The 22,218-nt window shown below is 36.5% G+C and overlaps 1 protein-coding gene across 2 annotated transcripts in view; it reads right to left on the reverse strand.

Annotated features, from left to right (window-relative positions):
* Positions 1–17,539, reverse strand: part of LOC135683908 (unconventional myosin-XVIIIa) — a 34,192-nt gene extending 16,653 nt beyond the window's left edge. Inside the window, exons 1-17 of one of the 2 annotated variants that reach the window (XM_065199302.2) lie at positions 16,383–17,539; positions 15,893–16,084; positions 12,873–13,049; positions 11,968–12,178; positions 11,540–11,682; positions 10,899–10,999; positions 9,381–9,444; positions 8,262–8,406; positions 7,461–7,737; positions 6,577–6,772; positions 6,277–6,357; positions 5,612–5,747; positions 4,858–5,014; positions 4,267–4,420; positions 3,562–3,763; positions 1,189–1,289; positions 285–350 (exon numbers count right to left, since the gene is read on the reverse strand). In XM_065199302.2, the coding sequence (XP_065055374.2) occupies positions 285–350; positions 1,189–1,289; positions 3,562–3,763; positions 4,267–4,420; positions 4,858–5,014; positions 5,612–5,747; positions 6,277–6,357; positions 6,577–6,772; positions 7,461–7,737; positions 8,262–8,406; positions 9,381–9,444; positions 10,899–10,999; positions 11,540–11,682; positions 11,968–12,178; positions 12,873–13,049; positions 15,893–16,084; positions 16,383–17,417 (3,438 nt within the window). In that variant the 5' untranslated portion in view covers positions 17,418–17,539. Of the gene's footprint in view, positions 1–284; positions 351–1,188; positions 1,290–3,561; positions 3,764–4,266; positions 4,421–4,857; positions 5,018–5,611; positions 5,748–6,276; positions 6,358–6,576; positions 6,773–7,460; positions 7,738–8,261; positions 8,407–9,380; positions 9,445–10,898; positions 11,000–11,539; positions 11,683–11,967; positions 12,179–12,872; positions 13,050–15,892; positions 16,085–16,382 lie in introns of both variants that reach the window. The other variant, XM_065199301.2, reaches the window with a different exon arrangement.
* Between the last annotated feature and the right edge of the window lie 4,679 nt (positions 17,540–22,218).

Here is a 22,218-nt window from a genome sequence, read left to right on the forward strand (position 1 = left end):
CTATCGTTTTCGTTTTTCTTATTACTTTTGGCCCGCTTAAAGAAAAAGTTTGAAAGAGAAGGTTGTATTTTACAAACGCTTTTGGGGAGCAGGCCCTTGAGCTTTTTATCTTTGTGATAAAATCCTATGATTTGTTTGAAGCTGCCTTAGCATAACCAAAAGTTAGACAGTGGCGTTCCCTGTTGGTACAATGACGTTCTCTAAATGTTAAATGGGCGTAGCCTAAAACTTCATTTTTTGTGCCCCTCTCTCCCTCCCCCCAAGCAAAATGCTGAAAATCATACCTGGCTAACTCCAATTCTGTAGCTTCGTTTGTCGAGCTCCATATACTCCACCATCTTCTCCACAACCTAAATACAAAGGTGCCAAAGTAACAGTTAGCCGAACAGAAAGAAAACACGGACAGTTACATGAAGTCTGAAGTAGACGCAAATATGGGTTATAAAAGAGACAACAAAATATCTGAAAACAAACAAACCATTCGTGAAAGAAAACATCGCGTGCTTAGGGACGCTTTGACTGTTATCACCGCTTAATCTTGAATAAACATGAATTGATTTGCTAAGTGCAACATGATGAGACAACGTTTGTCTCATAAAACAGAAACAATTACATCTTATTTTCCAATTTTTTTAGACAACTATGGACACAAAGCTTGTACTAAGCAAATGCGAGCAGGAGAAATATACTTTCATTTCCAAGGATGCGCAATTGGAGGCCAAAAAATAGATTGACAAAAGAAGGCCATGTCTAAGGGTTGAATTCAACCTTGGCTTCTTTATTTGGACAGTCTTAAACGTCATTCTGGACAACTGGTCATTTAGCGTTATTTATTGTGAATGCTCATTTGTTGCTAGTTTCTTGCTATCTTCGAGTTTTTTGTAACGTTTTAGATAATAAATAAATTTTTATCTATAAACACATAATGATCGCTATTAGTGCCATCTCCTTCATTCCAGTAAGAAAATACGAGTTCATGCTTTCTAAGATCAATGTGCTGATTCTCTTGACTTTCTAATAGCACTAATTTCCACTCTGATTCTGAACAACTCACAACTGATACAATCCATTTACACTTTTACAAACTACATCCAATATTTTCAGTTGCATTTTATTCAAGCTTCGCTGTGGTTTTATTTGCCAGGAATGAAAAACCTGGCTTGTTTAACCTCGCAATAAAGTTAGTACCTGCTTCTCGTCCAGGACTGGTTCGTGTTGACGTTCGCTACGAGGGAGCAAAATCTCAAACCGGCGACGAAATTCCCCAAATGGCATGAATTCAGGATAACCTAAAATGAAACCAAATAAAGATCAGAAACGAAGAGTAATAAATTGCCAAAATTGGGTATCATTTGCATCTCAAATATGTGATTGGTTTCTTTGGCTTGTGAAACCAAGTTACTTAGCTTTCTCAATCAAACATATTTCATCAATAATTTCCTCAAAAAATTAAACGTAAATTTTTTCATAACAACATTTTCGTATAAAAAATCAGTATGTTTAACTCAGCAATGAGTACCCCACCCCCCTTCCCTCCCCCCTAATAGTATATTCGTGTAATACTCGATAAAATACAAACAAATTTCAGTAGAAAGTGTTGATTACATCTACAGATAATATAGCAAAATAATTACAATCTTTTTTAAAAAGAAACACCTTATATCACTATATATCTTTCTGATACTCAAACGCTCCATAAAGTCATGACAAAAAATGTTGATCAAGTCTCTAAATTATGAAGCCTAGTTGCAAAATCTATGATTAATTCCAGTTCTAGCGACATCCCTTCCTGTTTTAACAGGGTCCTCGCACAAACACAAGGCTGAATGTACAACATCCACAGACGTTGTTACATCACAAATACAGACTTTAAGAAAGGATGTCCCAACGTAGTTGCACCGATACGTGCCAGGGCTCTGAAACGTATACATCTACAAAGTGCACCGATCTAAGCTCTGGGTAAGAAATTAACATTGTTAAAACAATCTGTATCAATCATTCGTAGCATGCATACCAATAAATGAGATTCCGGGGTCTTTGCTAATAAATTCTAACGCCATAGACTTAGGTTTAATGTAAGTTTTTGCGAAATTCAATTGAATATTAGCCAAAGAGACATGTCGACGACTCTGGGCGATAGAAGCCATTGTCAAGGCAGATGAACCAAAAGTCTTGTACGTAGAAAATACTTTGGTGGCGTTGCGGCAGCACCTCGAAGTACTTCTGCATATATTTTTGAATCCCAAAAATCAAATTTTTGTAGTCAATCCGTTTGTTTGAAAAATGATGGTGTTCCAATTTCACGACTTGCGACTAAACTTGACACCAAGGATGTAACAAGACAAAAAGGTCGTAATCTCAAGACAGGCGACAGCGAGCAGTAATCTCAAGCGAGTTCGCCATAAAACATCAGCTTTCATGGGATCTCACAGGTTGATGTATAAATAACAGTATTTGTGATGATAATAAATGAACGGCAAATAGGAATGCATAATTAAACGCTGTTTCATTAAAATTTTAGGCCAATGAAGTTCTTAATTACAGATTCAGCTCTGGTCACCCTTGTGGTTCAGTCTGCGGTTTTCAGGCAAATGTTGTTGACCGAATTCAAAATTCATTTTTGGAGAAACACATGATAAATCTGATACAAACATGACAAACATTTAACTGGCTTGCCATTAGGTCTCATTTCGAACCTACAGTATTGACATAACAGGTCGTATTGAGAGGAGACCAGTCTGACTTGCTTGTCAAATAAAAATCTAGTTCCATTGAATACAGTGCAATATACCAACTAGTGTTAATTAAGTCCAGTCGTCTTTCAAATACGATTTCAAGGTGTTTGAAAGCATTTTTCGACCCAGCCTGAGACAATAACATGTGTGGTACACGACTCAAATTTCAAAACAAAAGAATATCAATTGTCAGATCTAGGTTATGCCCTTCTTTCATTTTGTGTCCTGGAGGTTTTCAATGCTTTAGATATTGAAAGGAAGAACATCTTTACACACTGAATTTAATCTAATATGTAACAGGATGCGGTTTTGACTGAATGCACTTTTATAGCCGCATACAATAACGACGTTTTAGAAAAATGCTTAAATCTACATTCATTGAAAATAGATTTTTAGTAACACATAATTTAGCTTACTTTTTTTACTTCCTGTTTTCATTAATTTGTTTCATTTACGTGATTCTTCGCAGCCTTTACATTTAGAAATATTATTACTAGATAAGAAGAAGAGAAAAAAGAGGAAGAATAGGAAGATGAGAACAATTAGAGGAAGATGAAAACAATAAGAGAGAGATGTGGAAGATGCGAACAAAAAGAGAAAGATAAGAAAAATGCGAGAGAGATGAGAAGAAAAACAGAAAGATGAGAAGGAGAAGAGGAATATGAGAAGAGGAAAAAGGGGAAGATGAAATTAAGAAGAAAAGAAAGAAAAGGAGAGAAGAAGAATAATGAAACAAAAAAGAAGATAAGACAGCACAATACTCCTTCTGTACCAATTATCTGCACTAACACGAGGATAATGAATAAGGAAATCTATTGCAACAAACCTTGTCGATGCATCCGTATGCTGTGCAATACTCGAGAGCTCCTGAACTGTTTTCTCAATAATGGCACATCTAGCACAGGGTTTGTAGGTTTCGGAGAAGCTGGACTTCTTGGTACGGAATCAGGAACTCCAGCATTGACATCAGGAAGAAAGCAGTGCACAAAGCGGCAGTTGGTTCTCCGCAGTGTCTCCAGAAGGGAATCCTGCGAAGAGATATCATTCAGCAAATAGATGCATTGACAAGATAATGCATAGTAAATAATGAATGGCATTTAGTACCGTTCCAAAAAGACCAACGCGGATGGATGTTACATTAACAAAAGGAACTTGCAGATGGCGATTCACAGACCTATATCGGCTGGAAATCTTCTTCAAAGAAGGCCATCTTTTTTCAAAAAAACTTCCGAAAATCTGGTCTAACGATTTTAAGAAGACTTTCTCTTACTAGCTCTGATGTTTATATACATATATTTTTATGGCTTGCAGCCTTACTTTTATCAAACCTAAATTTCTTCAGCTCTTCTCTATGGAATTATTTTCTTAGATTCGTTCTTCTTTTTTCGTTCATTGATTGTCGTCTGAAAATTCCCTTCGATTTGCCTAGACACGAGAATATCTTTCAGAGCTAATACAAATGAATACAGACCAATTTAAAAACTAACTTGCTCAGTTCCCTGCAGGATGTGCTAAAGCAAAGCTTACTTACCATTTGCATTTTGAGAAGCATACAAGCCGAATTCTTTTTTATTGCTGGTAAAGTAGGCCCATGTGCGCTTCTTTTCTTGACACTGCGAGTGCGGTGGATTTCAACCTGGAGAACGCCTGACCGATGACCCACGTACAAATCCGCCACATGAGGCCTAAAAAATTATCAATAATGCTTTTGCAAGAACAACGTAGTAAGAACGTTTTTATGACGTCGAAAGATCAACTTATATGTTGCTGAAGTTCCTTCTAGTACCCCGTTTTCAAATCAAAAGTTCCTAGAATTTTCAGCCAGGTAAATAAAATTTTTGTGAAATGACTTCAAGAAAATGCTTCATCTACAGCGAGGTAATGATTTTATCTTGACATATATCTTATCAAACACTTAGCTATCACAAAGTCAACAAAAAGAGCTAAACCTCTCAGACGATTATTTTGGAAAAAAGAGGACTTTGTGTCCTGACAATATTTGCTTGAGCTGCCGGGATCAAAGTAAAAGGCAAAGACAGGTTTATACGAAGACAGGTAGCGGACGACAATCAATGCGTAATTCCTGATTGAATGGCCGCGATAAGACAAATCAAAAGCGTACTTTTTTGACTCTGCTAAAACGGTATAAGCCACTTTAATAGTTGGGTGCTCTTTGATGCGTTTGAGCCAGCCACTGGTACAATATGTGACATCCACAGTTTTCTGTAAATGTGCCAGCTTGAATGTGTCACTAAAATCGCCGAGCTTAACCATGGAATCTTCTAGAGAGACAGATACAGGAATTGAGCACAGAAAGTAAAGATATTCAAAAACTGAAAATTATGGCCAAATATCAATCTAGACGAAGATAATGTGATACAAACAAGATCATTTCAAGGAATAAAATCTACAAAATTAATGAAACTACATAAAATACTGAAAATATTACGATTCAGAAGCCTTTAAGACGCAACGGAAATGAAAATTAGACTTTGCGCAATACTGTACTATACTGTAAGACAAATCAGAGAAATGCTGCTGGTGATTTTAGAATTAGCTTCCGAAAATCTGTAAAACAGGTTAGCTAATTCGATTTTTTTAACCGTACAACACAAATTCGTTCCCTTTCCCCGATAAGTGGACTGGTACAAAAGTTTTCCTTCAATTATATTAATACATACATGCTTCATTTGTTAAACATTCAGTTTATTAAAGATTCATTCCTCCGTAAGCCAAACCACAACTAAATAATTATACAAAAAAGATTATTTTAACTCTTTGTTAGCAAGGGTATCTTGAATTATAAAAAATTCCTTACAATGCATGTTCTTATGTTTAGTTTTGTGACGTTTTGGTGAGTAAAAATACTAGTTTACCTCCTGAAGCACCGTGCTCCAGCATGATTTTCTCGACTAGGCCAATTTCACTTGCATTTGATTTCATTGCCTCGTCTTCAAGGATCCAGAATACGCCTCTTGGATCACTCTTCTGGGAGAATGTGCTCCTGCGATCCTGTAAGCACACGACAATAACAACTTAAACACAACGTCTACATCAAATACGTTACGAAATTCTTTAGCAAAATCATTGCATTGAAAAATGCTAAGCTGGCATCTTCTTCCCTCTCTCCTTATAACAATTTTGGCTAAAAAAGTAAATATCATAACAGTTAGATACAATAAAACGGCAAACGCTGACACTCTGAAAATCATCTGAATTAATGTTGTTGAAAGCGGCAATGTTGGATGCAGTTGAAAACTGTTATAACCTATCTGTTGATATGAAAATTTTTTCCATAAAAGCATTTTAAAAGGACAAGTCATGCTTAGATCGCCTATTATAATGGCACCAAAAGCTCAAAATCAATCCATCTATTAAAAAAACTGTCATTCATTCAAGATAAGGCTACGAAAATGGCTTTCAAGAGTCTTTTGGACTATGCTTTGACAAGCAAGACAATGTATATATTTGTAACTTGTCATTTGAGCAATACAAAGAAATTTTTTGTAATGGAAGAGCAATACCAAGAAAGGTAACTTACCGCATTGAGTTTATCAAGAGTCGCAATAGCAGCATTTGGAGGCACCATCTCCTCAATTTCAAAATTGCAGTCAATGTTTTCCTACGAGCAAAGTTACAATGAATGGAAACAAATTTTCTGAGACTTCGAACACAAGTTCTAAGACTTTGAATAAGACTAGAAAACAAGTAGAGATAGAAGTTGAGTAAGCTACACTTAAAAAGGTATGATACCCTCTGATACGCTACACCACAGCATTTTATATTGTATTGATATGCGATAAAGACGCAAGCTTCTAATGGGTGCAAGAACACATCATACCCTGTTGTATCGATCCAGCTGGTTCGTAAATGTTGCAAAATGCAAAAACCAGTGCAGCTTCTCACAAGCATAATTATAGCACAAATCTTCAAAGCTTGCGCCATGGCCTTTCGGGTGGACAGAGATGGGATCCTGAAACCCTGGACTATCCAAGATTTGTAGGGTTGTGTTCACTTTTGTAGTTGTTGAGATTGCCCTGAAAATAAAATAAACCAGATTATACTACTTTTTTGGTGTGTGGTGAGTGGATTTTTATGACCAGTTGTGTATCGTCAAGAAAAGGGTCCCAATAGAAATCAGGTATCTGACATCTTCACACGTGGGAAACAGGGCTAAGATCTTATCTCGAAGTATCATCCTGCCTTATCTGGACAACAAAAAACAGAGAAACACATGTAATTGATACGGGAATACGTTCGCACTCTAGCTCTACATGGACCTTAAAAAGCAAAGCTTTTAAACATCATCATTAATTGGCAAATTTTACATGTCTCTAAAGGGATCACTAAGTCAGTCTATCAGGAATCCAAAAGGAAAAGCCGGCTCTTCCAGATCCCATAACATACTTACTTTAAAGAGACTTGCTTTATCTTTGAAAAACAAAATTCTATTGCAATACTCAAACTGATGCACAAAATGCATTTTTCAACGTTCGTTAAAGAAAAAAAGCTAAATAGTAACATAAAGTTTCAATTGCAAGAATTAAGCTCTTTCCTCGTGCATGCTAACTTTGAGACAATCGCATTCTTCAAAAAAGGATTTAGAAAGAAGTCAATAACTGCCATACAGCCAAATCAGTATGCGAATGGATAGGCAGAATTGGCACTGCTGAGGTTAGGGCTAGCAAACCAAGCAAAGTTCAAAAACGGTTGCAGGAGCCTTACCTGTTGATAAGACGAATGAGAGCCGAGAATGTTTCTACGTAGAGGCCCATAACGAATCCATCTAAAGCATCTTGGTATGTGCTCCCTTCAGCATCAACACTGTGCTCTATACTTGCAGCAGAATCACTTCTGTTCCTTTCCGGCGACGGTCTAGGTTTAGGTAACGACGAAGGAGAGAAGATTATCCTTGATAATTCTGCATCAGTTGTGCCCAGGATGTTAGCAGCTTTCTGAGCAGATGCGTGGTTGACAAATGAAGGCATACCTGAAGCCCCACCTGAACAAAATCAATAAATGAACCCTTGATCAAAGATTTTTTCATAACTGGTTATATTGTTACACTGAGTATCTAAGAAGTAACAGAAAAACCAAAAAACCAAGCAAATATATGCTTGTAAAGAATACTGTATCTGAGAACGCATCGTGCAAAAATAGCAATACAAAGAGTGATTACTAATTGAGTTTACTAGATTGAGTTTGATACTGCATCGAGCCAAATTGTTTAGAGACATTCAAAATAACATCTTGCATGAGTTTTTTGGACTACAGAACAAACAAGGTGGCGGCTTTTAGCATCAAGATCTCTGTTCATCAATATTTTGAAAAAGTTTGTGGCTTGATGGGGCAAACATCTTTTACAAACTACAAACTTTATTGGAGCTCAGTAAATAAAAAAATGAGTATGAAAACAAAAAAGATCAAGCTTAGAGCAGCAAGAAAATAACAGACAAATTAGAATGATTAGCTGATTCAAGAATTCAAAACAGACCACAAGTTTTCCTAATTTAACAGACAAATTACCTGTAGAGACTCCAGCTGCACCAAGATGGTAAATTGCGGCAACAGGAGCCCAGAGCCCTCTCGCTTCCTCCGACGATATGTCCAGTGCCTCCAACGCAAATTGCAATTGCATCCACCGATCAACACATTGTGACTGGCCACTTCCCTGGAAAACCAAATGAGCAATATGCAAGTGATACAACATACCTACATCCTTTATTCATTTCATTCAAATATATTTGAAACTCACAGTTCAAGTGGATGCTTCACAAGGCCTAAGGTGGAAGGAATTTGGTCTCAATGCATGAAGGTGTCGAAGGCGTTTGCTTACAACACATCAAGCAGACAAAAGCGTTTAGGCACAGAGCAGAAAAGGGCAAAAAAATTTGGCACAAAACATTGAGGGACAAAGGCGTTTGTCGCAAATGGATAAAACAGTCAAAGGCGTATGGGCACAAGCAGAAAGGGGCAACGGGAATTTGGTTACAAAACATCAAGGGAAGAACGGCTTGGTTCAAAAAGGATCAAGCAGTCAAAGGCGTTTCGACAAAAGCAGAATAGGGCTAAAGGAGTTTGGTCATAAAATATTGAGGGCCAAAAGCGTTTTGTTACAATGCATTTAGGGGCGAAAGAGTCTAGCCACAAAGCTCAAAGCTTTGATCATCGAGCGCTCAAAGCGCTTTGGAACAAAGTACAAGTATAGTAACAAGTATAACGGAGACAAAGGTGCTTCGTCATAGCACATTGTTATTTTAAGGTGCACGCTAATAGGTTCTGCCTCTTTACTGTATAAATAGCTAAATATTGTGTAGATATTTAGCTATTTATATCTAGATATGGTACTATCTTTCGATTATCTAGAAAATTAAGGTACAGTACATGTCAAGTTAATAATCTTTTTCTTGACTAGCCTCTATTCAATTTATCCCGACTTTTGTCCCAACAAAAATTGTGCCAGCAACATACTGCTGTCAAATGTTCCCCTTAAGTCATTATCGCTTGCTCGTGGTATACTCGTTCAACCTTGCATATAATCAAAAAGGAAAGTCTACAGGACTGATTGCGATTAGCTAAGAATCTTCACATTTCATGATAAAGATTTTCGTGGCCTGTACTCTATTGTCGGCACTCTATACTTACCAATGCAGTTATGTCGATATAGCAATTGTCATCCTTGGAATTTGGATCAAGGAACAGCTCTTTTCTGCAAATAGATCAACCATATGATAAAAAGATTATTAGCAAGAGTTCAACATTCTAAATTACAATACACGGTCACGTATAATGTATATATCTATCGATCCTGGCTTGTGTTCATTCGGAACAAATCAGGTTAACGAAATCCCCTTAAAATTCTTAACAAAACTTTAAGAGCTTCAAATCAAATAATCAAACTGCAATGGGCGATTTCAACTTAACGGCAATGACTAAAGTTCCTGATCCATTTTAATCATGAAATAAGGGATGTTAGTCGCTCTCTTCAAAGCCAAGAACACCTTCAACCCCTTTGATCATTAGCCTTAAGTAAAGGAGATGCTCGAAGGCTGTGTTAAAGGGTACGTTCCATACACTGTGGTTCGAATTCTCGTTCTTAAGTGACTGAAGAGAAAAAAAGTAGCTCCATCCCTATGCTTATATAAAGATGGAATTAAGATTTTTCACCACCCTCTCCCCAACGTTAATGTTCATATATCTACTACTTAACTAGTAGTGTCTTTGAGAAGGGGAATGGGTTGTCAAGTCTTCCTCTGTATGCCCTCGTGTATTTAAATATTTTCTTCAGCAGCTGTGCCAAGGACTGTAAGAGTGGAGCTCTGGGAGGTCGGGGGTACCAGAACCCCAAAACAGGACCAAAGTTTGGATAAAACCGGAAACCCGGACTAACATTTGGAAAATCCAATACCCAAAGCTTGAAATCTGGGCAACAACAGTAACTACCAGGTAGACTATAGCAGCTATAGAAAAGTTGCTATCTATCTGAAGTAAAGCTCATTCGATCCCATCAATGTCTTTATGAAAATATAATCACCAGATGTCCAAAACTCTTTTCAAATCTCATTTGCCCCCATAATATTGTTCGAATTAAGAAACCATTTTATACACAGTTTAGGGAAACCAAGAGAAGTTGGTAGACTGTTTCGTGGAAGCAAACTCAGAATCTTGGGGGGGGGGAGGGGTGCATTTGCAAACAGCAAGATTCATCAATGTTGCTATTATTTTTAAATGCATGTGACATTTATGTTTTTCCAAATTGCGGTTGCCTAGCCGTAAAATGTATCTTGCGATGTGACCACACCTTAAAACGCCATTTTTGTTGACTTTTCAGCAAATGTATCAGAATTGCCATGAAAGAAGAATTTATGGCTTAACCCTTGAAGTCATCAGTTACTTGGATAAGGGAAGTTTAATTTTATTTCGTGCCTAAAATTTAAGATACTTGCCAAACATACTGTTCGATTCTCATGAAATAGCTGGGTTGTGAGTTTTTTCGAATTTTAATTGTTCCTTCAGTTTTTTACTTCAAGTACTGAAATTTCTTAATTTTTTCTGAGTTTTCATTGCTCGTTTTTATAGCGAGTTTCTTAAATTGACTGTATTGACAAAACCGCAAAATTGTGCACATATATCGAAAATTATGGTGTATAAAGCAAAAAGTACCTCAACTTCTCATCACAACCAAGAATCAAATCATAGAATATCTTAAACGAAGATTCTCCAATGGGCCGTCTTGCGATTCTTGTCTTCTCAAGCAGGTATGTCTGAAAAGAAGTAATTTTGTCAACTATACTAATTTACTTTGTATTTATAAGCTGAGTGAATACAGAACAGGATTCGAGGTAATATAGTGAGAGAAAACGTAAGCAAGTGACACGACCGGGCAATGACTAGGTAGCTCAGTTGGTAGAGCAACGAGGAACAGTGTCGCTGGTTGAGGCTTCGAGTCCTGCTCTAGTGGTATCACTCGCTCAAATATCTCACAGTTCATTTGAATATTATTAACGCTTTTGGTGTACAGAACATGACGGGTCTAGGTTGCTACTCTGAGCATTACGCTTAATGCGATCATTAGACAACTGTTGCCTGAAAATGCGGTTTATATCAAGCATGTACAGCTCTGCCTCACTCCCTTTATGACAGACCAGTAAACAGTAACGTCGAAAGACCAGGTTAAGCGTGAAATTCGAAGTTGCAACTTAGAATCATCCTGTTCTATTTGTCAATAAAGATACTTTACTAAATACAACTAAAAACATGACAACTGTTACTTTATTCGCGTGACTGCATCAAAACAAACAAACCTGGAAATTAGCACCGATTAACAAATCAGCCATGTCGTATTCCAGAGTGACCTTCAATGAGCACCTCGACGCAGTGTTACAAAGATATGTTTTGGCGCTTCCAAACGAATCCAAAAGACACAAGGCTGCCTCGATTTTTTGTGCTGGAAATAAAAAAGATCCATAATTTTCAAACCCGTGACAAAATGACAATTTATTACAAAATAGGCCATTGATACTGAAGAAAATAAATACTGCATCGACCTAATGAAGTTTTCGTAGGGTATTTTTAGAACAAGAAAAGAAGGATAATGCAAAAAGGTAAGCAGATATTTATATTCCAATTGGGGTCGATGAATTTACTAAGCAAGATAACAAAAGAAGCAATTGAAGGACATGGTAAATATCTTCAAATGAAATGATAAAATGTGCAAAAAACGGCAACATACAATTGACACAGCTATGAATCGATGACGTAACATTGGCATAGTAATGAAGAAGATGCTTCAAGTTGGTTGTCTTCCCAGATCCACTTCTCCCAAGCAGTATGATTGACTGGTCCATGCGCATCGCTTGCATGTTGCGGTATGATGTCTGCGCCATGGCGTAAATATGTGGTGGCATGTCCTCTTGTTTGCATCCACGAAACATATCGATAACCTAAGAGGGGAAATTAGTTACATATAAAAGTCAGGAATACATATATTGGTTGAAGAGCATTTTACGAAATAAAAACAATAATCTTAGAAAATACTAAGGCATCCGTACTAAGAAAAATAGGCCTATCTTATTAATTTGGATTGCCAGTTCATTCTAGCTAAAGATAAACAGGCCTATCGCACTACAAAATTCAAAACAGGACCAAAATGGGAAAACATTGCAATCGCGTGAAAATCCTTTTTGTCGAAAAATCTGCAATGTAGCTGTAGTTGAATTTGAGATTGCAAGGCAGGGCTCTGCTAGAGATTTCTGCAAAATTTCCTTTTACTGAGAAAGCACTGGAGCTGGATTTCCTTAAATTATAAACCTTATGACTCTAAAACACTAGAAAGGAGAAACTTCAAACAACTCGAACTTCAAAGTGGAGAGACCTTAGAGTACAGATGGTCTTTTTGTAAATTATCAACAATTAATCTTATTGAATTGAAAAGTCCAGGGGATACGAAACCCAAGCACTCTTCTTGGCGCAAGACCCTTGGATTAGACTATAAACCACATTTTGTGTACCTTCATTGAGATATAAAACGGATAATCCTTTCTTAACTGAGCATCTCTTGTGGCGAATTCTTATCTCCTGACAAAAAAATTCTTACTCATTTCCCATAAATAGACCTGAATGGTATATTTTGCTTACTTTGTCATTGTAAATGCCAAGCTCCTCCCTAGGATTAACAACCAGCAGATTTGGACCACCATACGTGTGGATCAGATTGCTGCCAAAGCGCTGACGTAGAGTGTGCAAACAGGCCGCCTCGTTTAGATGACGTAGCGAAGCGAGGTCTTCTGCACGATCGTATTGTGGCGGATTTGCCTGAAAGTAAAAATAAAAGATGAAGAGATGACGAGATGGAAGCAGGGCGGGAAATTTATCTGAAAGTATATGGCGTGGATGTCACATAAAACAATGGAAAAAGTATAAACATAACATCCGTTGTTCAAACGTGAAACGAAACGTCTGCCGCCGAGCCAAGGGTTCTCTTCATTAACAACTTGTCTTTTTCAAACTAGAGAATGATTGTCCAGTTGCTTTACCTGCGAATATGCCTTTAAAGCGCCAAAATAGAACACATTTTCCCAAATTGCGGTTGCCCTTCTTTTACCAAGCGGTAAAATATGTCTTGCGACGTGACCACGTCTTAAAGCGCCATTTTTGTTGACTTTTCAGCAAATGTTTCAGACTTGCCATAAAAGAAGAATTTATGGCTTAACCCTTGAAGTCATCAGTTACAAGGATCCGATCAGAATGATCATTGGGGCGGACATAGTGATTCCATATAAGACAATACGATTAGCCTCGTGCCATACTTGTCAGGGATTAGGCTGACAGAATAATCGAATCAACGGTCGCTTAGGGTCAGGGAACGCTCTGTATACAATACGACATCCAGAAAATCGATTAGCTATTTCCACCATCCTCACCACAACATTAGATAAAAAGGTGAGCTAAATGTGATAGAAGAAATATTTAGGCTCAAAATACGAAATGAAAGCCTCTATCCTCACTCTTCTTAAAAAATTTGTAGAGTTAACGAAGCAATTTTCTAAATTAATTTCCAAAAAGCTTAAATCGAAGAGGACTGTAAAGTTCTTTAAACAGATTTTTTATGGACACCACATTATAAATCTCCGCAATATTGATCACCTTACCAGATGTAAAACAAAGAGAAGGATGTTAAATAAACCCTTGAATGAGTAATACAATTCCCTAATCATGACATGTGGTTGGAATACGACCAGACATTTTCAAAAAATACCTCAAACTGTCTTATCTTTTATGTGCGGTGAAACAGAGGTTGATTGATAAAAATGGATTATGGCCATGCATGTCAGAAAGAAAATCATTTCAAAGCCTAAAATATCCGTGACTTATTTTCAGCAATTGCGAAATCTTGATTGGGTGCTGGTTATCATAGATCTAATGAATTAATATCAAAGGAGGTTGCTGTCAAGTAAGGAGGATTGGTACAATAAAAATGCTGAATTGAATAAGCTCTGAACAATGTTGCTAAGTAGAACATAGTTGCTCCGTACATAATTTAGATTACTTTCACCAGCAAAACAGAAGGTCTCTTTATAAACAAAACAAGCACCTGTCGAAAACGATAAAATACTGAACTCTTTAATTTTAAAAACAAGAAAACATGGGTCTCTTTATAAGCTCACAGGACAAGGTCAAAACAAAATAATACAAAAAATAAATCACCAAAACTACCAGCATAAAAAACAGCTTATCAAACACGAAAACTGTATAAATATGAAATGAATAAAGCAACAGTTTTTAAGATAAAACATTAGTCAGGAAGCATCAGGTGAAGTAGGGCCAGACTGTACCTGCAAATTACAGTTACCACCAATGGTGTAGTGCTATCAAAATAACAAGAGAGGCTCTTGCAAATAATGTTGCTAAAAACAATAGCAAAAGTAGAAATTGGTTATATTCTGGCATTAACAAGCAGGGCTCAGCCTCTCTAGGCCTCACTACCTGGGCCTTCCTGGTTATCACTGCAGGCTGGTTGATTGAAACCGTATCAATTTTTACAATTCAACTACTAAATTTGTGGATTCCTTTAATAGGGATTTATTACAATGAGTTTCTACATAATTTTGCAATTTCACTGTCAAAAATTGAAGGCAAATTTTAAAATTTCGGGGAAAACAGTCAATAAAAAAGGCAATAATCACAACTAAAGTTGTTTTCTATCAAATATTTTGTTCTCAAAAAGAATCATATGTTTTTAGATTTTAAAATCGACAGTTACGAATGTTGAAAAGAATTAAACATTGTTAAGGATCCAAACTAGACCTTGAAGAGCAAAATATCATTTTCTTTTCATTTATATCAACAGCAGACAGACACTGTCAAAGTAATGTTTGCATAAGTTTGAAATAATTGCAGGGAGCACATGCAAAAGCAATTAAATAACAAATCATTTAACTTCCTCAATCATATTGAAACAAAAAATATTTGATTATTGATTCTGAAACTGATACCATATTAAACACAAACACACTTCCACAAAACAAATATTAGCTTATTTTATCTTAAATTTGGTTTGAACCCTAATAACTCTGCATCATCATCTAGGAATTAATTATTATAGTCTCCTCCTAACCTATGAAGTAAACATCCGTGGTTATCAAGTCTTTTATCTAGACAGTTATGAAGACTACAGACATGTTAAGGTAGTGAAGGGAAAGAGAAGATATGAAATGAAATAGAGAAAGGAGACTGAAGGATAAACAATAAAGAAAAATGATAATAAGCAGATACTAAAATGTAGGAAACTACCAGATAAAAATTTGAAGTAAATAGATATTCTGGATTAAGATCATAACCTTTTTTTAGAAAGAATCAAGCTAGACTGGAAACATTGTTGCACAGCCACAATATATTGCCTGAGCACAAATCTGTGCACTTTCGAACACTGGCTGTGCAAATAAATAACATTTAACATTATGAACTCTAAAAATAACTAAGAGTGTATAATTTCAGATGCGCAGTCTCAAATTTTCAAAGTAAACTTGTCCGGGTAATAAGCAAAGTTTCCAGTCTGGGAATCAAGTTGTACCTTTAAGTAAGGGCGTGGCTCATTTATTACAAATGCATCCCTATATGATTTGAAAACTTTAAAAACATTTATATTTGTATATTACCTTGGAAATTTGTTCTTCGTCAACCTCCACAACCTCTCCACCATGATCCAACTTAACTGTACAGGTTGTATCATCTGGATTATCCTTCTTATTAATCAATCTTCCAGCAGAAAAGCCTTCTGAATGAGTTAACCAAACCTTTTCTGTTTCCAACCATGCCTTTTCAGATGCAATTTCTGTTTCAGTGCGTGCCTAATATGTTAGAAATGATTTTTTTATTGAGAAAAAGAAGTTATGAAACTACAGATTGGATTGCTGGATGCTTTATAGTTGAGCAAAAGAGAAGTTAAACATTTATAACCAAATAATTGGCACTTTGTTTTTGCATGATAATCACAATAATTTTGAGCTTGAAAAATAAAATAATTGAAACTATCAAATAATTAGAATTTCAGTATATGTACAAAATTTCAAAACAGGTATGATTATCTTTATATGATTTTGATGCTTATTTAGCAGTTAAATTTTGAATATAAAAAAGTAAACTAACTTTTGATCTTTTAGTTTTCATACTCCCACTTCTCACAAAAGACATGCCTTTGCTTCCTGGAGAAACCTGTTTTTTACCAGCTGCCTCAATAGTTGCAGATCTTGCAGTGAAATCTGCCAGCTCTGGTACTGGCACAACCTTCAGAACCACTTCACTACCAGAGGCTGAAATCATGTCAATTATCATATCATGGGTACAGTTTTCCATATTTCTTCCATTGACCTCTACGAGTCTATCACCTGGCAACAATCCTGTGTTGCCATCATCACCAACAGGCTCAGCAAGGTATATGATTTTTGATTTGTCTTTAGAAAGTGTTGACCTTCTCAGTGCAAACCCAAAGTCTCCAACTGGAAGTCTCTTGATGTGAAGGATCCTTCCAGAATCAGTGTTAGAGCTGCTCAGTTCTGGCAAACTCAAGTCAACACCCTGTAAACTATTTGGCTTGTTATTTGCATTTTGAGCTAGGAAGTCTCTTGTCCCATTATCAAGCCCTGCCATTATCTCAGAAGTAAGGCCTATATTCAGAGTGACTTCAGACCCCGACGCAACTTTGATACTTTCCTGCCTTTCGAAACTTTTTTTGCCACTCCCTGCAGAGGCAATATTTTTAGTTAATATAACTTCATACTTCTTATTTGAAATTGGACGTTTATCCCCGTTGACCTGGCCACTGTCATAGCTGTTTTTCCTCTGTATTGAGAGGTTATCCTCCACTTGGTTGTCAATACCCTGGCCTGTGTTTACTCCAGAGGCAAAATCCCTCCCACCGATGGTCTCAGCAGCTGCCTGTTGGCGAAATAACTCTTCACGTCTGAATCTTTCTTGCCTACGCTTTTCGCTGAGAGTCCTGCGAGGCAAACTTTTTTCTTTGGTTTGTGTATCTCCTGGTTTAGTCGATATGTTTTCAAACCCTGCTAGCACATCGACGAAAGACTTTTTCTCTTTCCCATTACGACTTGCGTCCCGTTTATTTTGATCTTTTTTATCCTTCTTCTCTTTCTCATTGTCTCGGTCTTTCCATTTCTTAAACATTGTGAAGCTTCTTAACTGGTTTTATCCTCCGTAAAAGGTATGGACGCTCTCGGGCAATTTCATTTCACTGGATTGCAAATTCTGATTAGGCACAATTTTGACTAGGAACGAAGATGGCGCATCTACAAACGAGCCGCAGAGGCTGCCTCCTTTCTCTGAAAACGTAAACAAACAAAATCGTTAAGAATTGGAAAAATTCGCAAAGAAACTTTTAATTAAACTGCCTGTATTCTTTACAGGTTTAAAAGAATAAAAAAACATTTAACTTTCAATTTTGATATCACCGGTTTCCATTTGAAAAGTATTTAACTGATAAGTTCTGAAAAACAAATATCAACATGGAAATAAAATATCTGTGTGATTTTATTTGCTGTGTAAAGTATCTTAAGCTAAACAAAAGCATAAGAAAGTTGCTCTTTAACTTACTCCGTTGAGTGAGGCCTATAAAAACATGATTTTCGACAAAATGCTAGCATTCAGTAGCGTAGCGAGGGGACAAGAGCGAACACCCACCCACCCCAAATGCTCAGAAAGTTGGTGTAAGCGATAAGTGCAAATCTTCAATAAAATTAGTACCTCAGGGGGGTTGATATTTCAGACAAAATTAAAACGTTTTGAAAGACTGCAAGCAAACGAATGTAAGAAACATTCTTGATTGATTGGATTTCCCAGGGAGTGGAACATGAGTAAATTTAAATAGGATGCTTGGCTTATATTTTTGCCTACGAAATTGTCGATCTTGTTATTGGTGGCTTCGGAAAAAACTCTTCTTTTTTAAGCACTATGTAGACTTCGGTTTATTTTTGGGTTGAAAATTTCGCTACAATTTTTCTCGTATCAGATTTAGTTTCAGGTACACAACCAAACTTCTGAATCAAATTATTTTGTCTTAATGATAAGAGAGTTCAAGGATTGTTTGTGAATCTAATCACCTGTTATTATTACTGCTAATACTATTGCTCTCAATTTATACATATCTAGCTGCTAAAAAAGAAGCTTATTTACTGCTAATTAAGACCTTCTAAAAGGTGAATTTTTAAAGAGTTATGCAAGGTATAATAGATACATAAATGTAGAATTTTCATTCCTGAAACAAATTTTCATTCCTGAGGTAATAACTCGTCATCTTTTTGATAAAAATGCCCATACAAAAGCATTGACGGTTTTAAGGGGTCCAGGGAGCCATGGCCCCAGGCCCCGCGCGTATGGAAGCCAGAAAGAGCCCTGCACCTTGGAAAATAAGAAAAATTATAAAGAGCAAGGCCCTGCAGCTGTTTTCGAAACCACTGCTGTCCACAAGGCTTGGGTTCAGATTTAATTTTTTTCCAATACTTTTAGTTATCAGTAACTGCAGATTATTTGTATTGATACTGCTATTTTGTAGTAGTGCTTCAATTTTAGAAGACATAATGCCCCTTTGGAATGCTCTACCCTCTTATTGCTTCCTTGACTCTTACATTCCTTCCTTCTTCCTTCTTCTTCCTTCTTCAATCTTTGAATCTTCCTTCAAATAAAAAACCAACAAATTTTATCTTTGCTCTCCCTCTTTCAAATCCACCTCACCTTTCTTTTGATTTGACTTAGCTACAGACTCCTGAGCTTTTCCCTAGTATCACCCACTAAAAAAATCAAAACTAATGGGCAATGGTTTAATTAGGATAAAATAAAATCTCTCAGAATCTGTTGCAGTTTCGAAATCTAACTAGTTCAAAGTATACGGCGGAGCATGAACCTTTTCATCTCAATTTACACCTAATATTTTGGTCACGTTACCCCCTGTGTTGGGTTCTTTGTCAATCTTAAATTGAGTAGTCACAATTTTGGTCAGTATAAAACCATACATACGCATTTATTTCTATTCAATTTTATGAGGTGATTTCGGGACCATAGTAGAGGCATCAGTATCTCAAGCGTCATCTGAATAATAAAATACCATTCTGTCTGTCACTAACATATAGAAGTTTGCCATATAGATGTTGAAAAAAGAGGCCCTAGAAGGAATCCTTGGGGTATCCAATGGCAAGTCTTTTTCCAAAAACCTCCACTCGCTGTTTTCTCTTATGCAGGTAGCTATTAAATTATTTCAGAGTTTTTCTTGCTAAAACCACACGCTTCAAGATTGTCAAAGAAGAGTCAATCGTAATTCCTGAAAATGGAGGAAGATAAATCCTAGTTCTAGCAAACAGAGGAGTGTCCGTTTTTATTCGTGTTAATATAGGAGAGTCGCTCCTGGTTGCTGGTTCCTTAGATTGAAGTTCTCCTTAGTTAAAAATTCTTTCTAGTTTAAGGTTCTTTCTTGTTTAAAAGTCTTCCTAATTTGAAGTCCTTCTAGTTTCAATTGTCTTTAGCTTGAAATTTTTCCAAGTTAGAAGTTCTTTCTAGTTTGGAGTTCTTCTTAGATTGAAATCGTTTGAAGGTCTTTTCAGCTTGAATTTCTTTGTAGTTTAAGGTTATTCCTAGTTCCAATTTGTTCCTACTTCGAAGCTCCTTCTAGTTTGGAGTTCTTTCTAGTTTCAAGTTCTTCCTATTTCGAAGTTCCTTCTAGTTTGGAATTCTTCCTAGTTTCAAGTTGCTCCTACTTCGAAGCTCCTTCTAGTTTGGAATTCTTCCTAGTTTCAAGTTCTTTGTAGCTTGAAGTTCCTTGCAGTTTGAAGGTTTTTTTCTAGTTTGAGATTCATTCCAAGTCGCTTTGCCAAACGCACGAACTCAATCCCACTACTCTTCCTTCCTCCCTAGATCTTGTAAACTTTGGAATGACCTACCCCCTTCCTGTTTTAGATTTCAAGCGGTCATGTAAATCAAGTACATTAACTACAAAAGATTTCGTCATGATAAAATTTCGGACCAATATTTTGACGAAATCTTCTTCGACGAAATTCAAAATGAGACAAAATTTGGTCATGACGAAATTTTTTGAATCTAAGATTTTTGAAAATTCGCATAGAAAAACTCTTGGATGAGGTTGGGAATCAAATTAATGTACCCTTTTTATCTTTTCAGTATCAACTACGTCGTTTTCCTCATTTACAACGTCTCCATAATTATCTTTACAGTCGGTATCATGATCATCACCTCCATTGTCGGTTCTTGAACTAACTTCGTTATCATCATTGTTCAATGAAAATAATTTTTATTTGCGTAGCGAGAGGGAGGCAAGAGGGGCGGGTGCCTTTCATGACCAAAATTATATTTTAAAAAGGGTGTTTTCTGCCGTTCTAAAGGGTGTGGACTCCAATTTTCGCTTTTGCCCCTTCCCTTGTCTTACCACCCTGGCCACCTGCTCAAACTGTCTTTTGTCGCCGGTTTCAAGAGATTCTACCGCTGTCTTTTTTTACTCAACTGTACTACTTCTTTCATTCGTTCAAGGTATTAGCATTTTTCAACCCAAATTTTGAACTCAACAGAAGCAAACTTTCCAGACCAACATTTCCTGTTAGAGATGCTTTCCGAATCTTTTTCACACTTTCACATAAACTGTCATACCATTTAGATATAGGGTAGAGAGTAGAGACTCTTTGAATGCTTAAAGCATCTCTGTTGACCCCGCCTTTGCATAAACTGAGTAATTAACCGCTTTGACTTGGTTTTTCTGACATGCTGCCTGGTGTATTGAGCCAAATTCCAAACTGGTGCTCAAGCCCCTAAGTCTCTACGAAGTCGGTACCTATGGGATTAAGTTTTGCCTTTGAAGATTTGGTAATATGTTGCTATCTTTGTGTTTAAATTTGCGTTGTTAATGTATCTTACAGTTAAAAAAGAATATTCATGCAATTTAGTTTCTACAATTCGGCTAAAATTATTTATTCGTGCAAGTGGTATGTTGTGCTTGAAATACATTAAACCCCAAAAGTTTCGGATGGTAATATTATCGGACAGTACGAGCGTCCGAAATTTTTAATTTTCGAAATTTTTGGTGGTCCGTAGCATTTCACCGTCCGAAATTTTTCGCACTATAAAAAGATCACAGAAAAGCTCTCCACTATCTATTTGAAATTGGAATATCTTGCTCGCAAACATTTAGCCTAGAATGGGAACATGTTGTAAGAGCTAGCTAGTAAGTGAAAAAGTATCATAACTTGTCAGCTAAATTCTTTTAGCAATCACAAAACATCCACATCATTCTCAACAATTATCATATTATCCTGTCATACTTTAATTGAAGTCAGCATCAATATCTTTGATTTGTTCATTTTCTTTGTCCGGCTTAAATGGGAATTTCTAATGAGGATCCATTCGAGAACTGACCTTCTATGTTAAATTAGTGAAGAATGGACTTTTGTAAGTTTAACCATTTTCATTATGTTATTTAAAATGCAATTTAGAGTGTTTTTCTTTTTTAAGAAATTTTTTCGATCCCCTCTAATCTCAGATATCTTTCCTTCCTATCGTTCTTTTACATCTCCAACAAGCTTTTTTGCGTATTCATAGAGATAAATCGAGGGTTTGTTTACACAATCAGTCGCCGTAGGCCTCGTTTTCAAAACTGTATGACGTCACAAGAACGTGTGTTTTGTCCAACAATTTTGACGTCATGAAATTTGTCCAAAGTTTTTATAAACCTGTGGCTGGGCGAGCCATAACCTTTTCGACCTTGATTATCATTTTTGTTTAATTGATGATAATAATGATGAGAATTATTACAACACAGTCTCTAGCTGCAAACATTATCTTGAACTTGGTGGGTATACCTGGAGACATAATTCTGTATATCGCTATTTGGCGAAAACCCTTTCAACACTGAAAGACAGCTCACTTTACGCCTACGTGGACCTGTCTTCATTTCTATCCTATCGACCAGATC

The sequence above is a fragment of the Rhopilema esculentum genome, chromosome 7 (genome assembly GCF_057945365.1).
Source record: "Rhopilema esculentum isolate cy_ngs chromosome 7, ASM5794536v1, whole genome shotgun sequence".
Classification (NCBI taxonomy): domain Eukaryota; kingdom Metazoa; phylum Cnidaria; class Scyphozoa; order Rhizostomeae; family Rhizostomatidae; genus Rhopilema; species Rhopilema esculentum.